General features: G+C 42.8%; 1 protein-coding gene across 1 annotated transcript; it reads left to right on the top strand.

Moving 5' to 3' along the window:
* Positions 1–652: 652 nt before the first annotated feature.
* Positions 653–2,044, top strand: LOC121849578 (transcription factor HES-5-like). The gene is made up of 3 exons (XM_042337595.1): positions 653–787; positions 911–1,088; positions 1,210–2,044. Exons 1-3 carry the CDS (start codon positions 710–712, stop codon positions 1,467–1,469), a joined length of 516 nt encoding a protein of 171 aa, XP_042193529.1. The 5' UTR covers positions 653–709; the 3' UTR covers positions 1,470–2,044.
* Positions 2,045–3,713: the final 1,669 nt, after the last annotated feature.

The raw sequence follows: 3,713 nt of genomic DNA, 5'->3' as shown, positions 1-3,713 counted from the left end.
GACACAATTGATATTCGTCGATTAAATTCGTCGATTATTATTATTATTATTATTATTATTATTATTATTATTAAATGGCGATAAACATACGCCATTCATAACATGACTGTATACTTTAATGTTCAATGAACACATTTAGATTGCGTTTTTACATTGTTGGTTTGGTCTGTTAACAGATAACTAACCAGGGAGGACTCACAGGACAGGGGCGTTTATTTTGTCCAATCCTGCTTCACAGATCGCTAAATATAACAAACCTGATTACACCTCGAGTTACTGTACAATTAAATATTCGCCCTTTAATTTCCAGTGGGGCTTTTAATGTGCTTGGAAATTCTTCTAAAGCAGATGTCAAGAGCAGACACACTTTGTTGTGTAATATAACTCTTGTGTCAAAGGACATGAAGGGACTTTCCCAGGTTCTCAAGGCTTTGAATGTGACTAATTGCCCCGGGGTTTGCTCTGTCACACTGACTGTCCAGATGGTCCTCTGAGACTCCCACGCAATGTCAAACCCCATCATTAGTTTGACATTTACAACGCAGCCATTCTGCTATTGTCCTTCTGAAAGCACTCGTTGGCTGTGGAGTGTGGGAAAGCTCAAGGAAAAACGACCCACACTTTCTCATGGAAATTCGGAATTATAAATAGAGGAGGCACCTCGGTCCAGGCAGCAGAACCTCCTGACTTTGTGCACAACTCTCGGAACATGGCTCCAACCAACTCTGTGGAAATGATAGGCAGAGAATACTCGGAGGAGAAGTTCACAGCCAAACAGAAAAGCAAAGTAAGCAAAACGCCACACCGACGCTGCAACACTGCGTTCAAAAAAAAAAATAATAAAGCGGGTGTCATTGAGCAAATGCAATGTTTGCGTTGGGTTTACCATCTCATTTCGTCTTGTTTTCAGATAATGAAAATAACGGTGGAGAAAAGGCGCCGAGATCGGATAAACAGCAGCATCAACCAGCTCAAGGCTTTACTGGGAAGAGAGTTTCAGACTCAGGAACCAAACATGAAACTCGAGAAAGCTGATATCCTCAAAATGACAGTAAATTATCTAAAATATCACAACCAGGCATTCAGAGGTGAGGTTCATCTATTTCGCTTTGCTCACTGTTCACCACGAGAGTGGTTGTTGGATTGACTGTCCCTGTGTCCCCAGTACACCTGGTTTTAACCTGTATTCTCCTGTTCCCCCCCTTGCAGTCGGCCTCCCGGTGAGCAGTGTGGAGCAGGATTACAACGAGGGTTACTCCAGGTGTTTGCAGGAGGCTCTGCGATTTCTCTCTGTGCAAGAGGGCAAGAGCGACATTCAGAGGAAGCTGGTCAGCCGATTTCAGAGGACACAGCAAATAACAACCAAGGACCCGTCTCACTCCGGATCCTCCTCGCACTCTCCTTCCCATCAGACAACCACCAAACAGGCAACACAGCATCACATCACCGCGCTCTGGAGGCCGTGGTAACGCTGGAATCACTCAGAAAGACCCTTTCCTCTGTTACAGGACTCAGACCGCGTAGGGGATTCATTCTCCAGTGTCAGTAATGGTGATTTTTTTTTTGAACTGAAAAATGGAAAAGTGCAGTACGCTTTGCTTCATGTTGAAGGCAGTACATAATCCCTAAATTAGGGACAATTTGTAAAGACATGTATTCCTGACTTGGTTTTTATTTTAGATTTTGCGAGGCTGTGTTGGTTGCAATCATTCGGTAAGAACAACAAAGACGCGATCTATGTGTAGGAGGAATATTTCTTCGCTTTATTCCTTTGGTGGGGATGCTATTTTTTTCTTCATGGTGAAGATAACCTGTACATCCACAGCGCCTAATGTCACGGGTGTTAGAAGTGTGTTAGAAGGGGTGAAACTTCAAAGAGTGGCACTCTGTCAAATCAGTCAGTCTTGTTACGCCCGCACCTGTTTGCAAGGCGTTATACAACAAACAAGTGACATACAGTGTCAAAATAAATATTCTGTTTGAATGTACGTGAATCTATTTGTATTGTATACACGGAAACCTTGAAATAAATGATTTAAATCGACTTTGGACGATTTGGGGTGAAACTGATTTTGCAGTTGCAATGTACATTAAGATAATGTAGAACATTAACTCGAACTAAGACCAATTTATCCGATTGATGCAATTAACTCTCTGCTACCCTTATCTGTTGGAAATGAATAACACGATAATATGCAAGAAGGAATTTAAATTCTTTCTTTTAATCCCAACTCAATTGAAAGTCGCTGTGAATCAATATCCCAGCCAATGAAGCTCTGTTAACTTGCGTGAAACGCAAAACCTTGGCAATGTTATAGTTTAACAGAAAGACTTGAAATCTTATCTGTTTTTAATGTCATGGAGGAGTGTGGTCTACTCTTAGCGAGCAGATCATTTTAGACAGCAGTTTATTTTCATTATTGATATTGGAGGAAAAAGGGAAGATATCTACTCAAAACAATTAAATATCACAGTGCTTAACAGTATCCAAACCAAACAGATTTCCATGCATCCCACTCACACATGGCAATACAAGAGGGATTGTAGGAATGGAATGGAACGCTCACTCTCTCCCTGGAGGGACACAGTCTACTTACCCAATCCAGAAACTATTAGGCACAGGTTGTTAAGAGCCAAGGCTTGGGGACGCCCAGAGTGTGCGCTGGGGTTAACTGCTGGGACCTAACTAGCTAAAACCACATAAACCCCATTGAGAGCACCGCCTGGAAGCTTTCCCGCTGCTTGTCCAGCGAGGACCACCCTCCCCGTTAGGGCTTTGGCTGCAGGGTTAACAGGAGCTGAGTGGGATGAATCCCTGCCCCCCAGTGACTGGTCGGCCCTTACAGGTCCTGCCGATGAGCCAGGCCGGGCTGTGCTATCATCAGCAGTGAGTGCCCTGGAATACTGTGGACCAGCCTGGCTGAGGAACCAGAGGGCTGGCTCCATTCTGACATTCCAAGGCCAAATATGTTACCTTGGAGCTAGTTCAACTCCAACGAGACTCGCTTCTCTCCCCCTTGTCCTCCTCTTCCCCCAAGGAGGAAAGTGACTAGTTTCAGGGCCTTTACATCCCTGTGTTACTGTGGCACTCTTCAATGTGTTGAGTTGTTAAAAGAATTGAGGTTGCTAAAGCTGTCAGTGAACGACCTTAAGACTTGCTCATTAGTACACAATGGTTGTTCGAATACTTCCTCTCCCATCAGAGCTGCAATTCAATTTCAAGAGAGTTATAATAATAACAATAATAATAACAATTCCGAGAGAGTTCTTCTCATGCGGTGGTTGTCCTCGATGCTGTGTCACTTCATACAAAACAATCACTACCAAGTGGTGCACATTCTATTCACTGTTAACTCTACATGAACCTCCGTTGAACTCGAATTGAACCATGCAGAAGCAATCAATGGGAAAGGACTGCAGACTTGAAATCTATATAACATGAGATCATGCAAGGCGATATCGTCCGTCCTTATTCTGATCTAGACCACGCTAGTCAAAGGGAAATAATTTAACTTTAACTGGAAATAATGTGTCAGTTATACTGTGCCCGTTGCTGTCCACATTTTTGAAACTGCTATTGTTTATTAAAATAATAAAGTGATGCTAAAAAAGACAACAACAGCTAGAAATGTGATGCAGCCAATCTCGATGTCCATCTCAAATTGCTCACTTTGTGCTGCCGATTCAATTGTGATTATATTTTCAGAGTATCA

This window comes from Callorhinchus milii, unplaced genomic scaffold (genome assembly GCF_018977255.1).
Source record: "Callorhinchus milii isolate IMCB2004 unplaced genomic scaffold, IMCB_Cmil_1.0 Scaffold8, whole genome shotgun sequence".
Classification (NCBI taxonomy): Eukaryota; Metazoa; Chordata; class Chondrichthyes; order Chimaeriformes; family Callorhinchidae; genus Callorhinchus; species Callorhinchus milii.
Note: the sequence above shows the minus strand (reverse complement) of the source record. Positions and strands in the feature narration are given on the sequence as shown.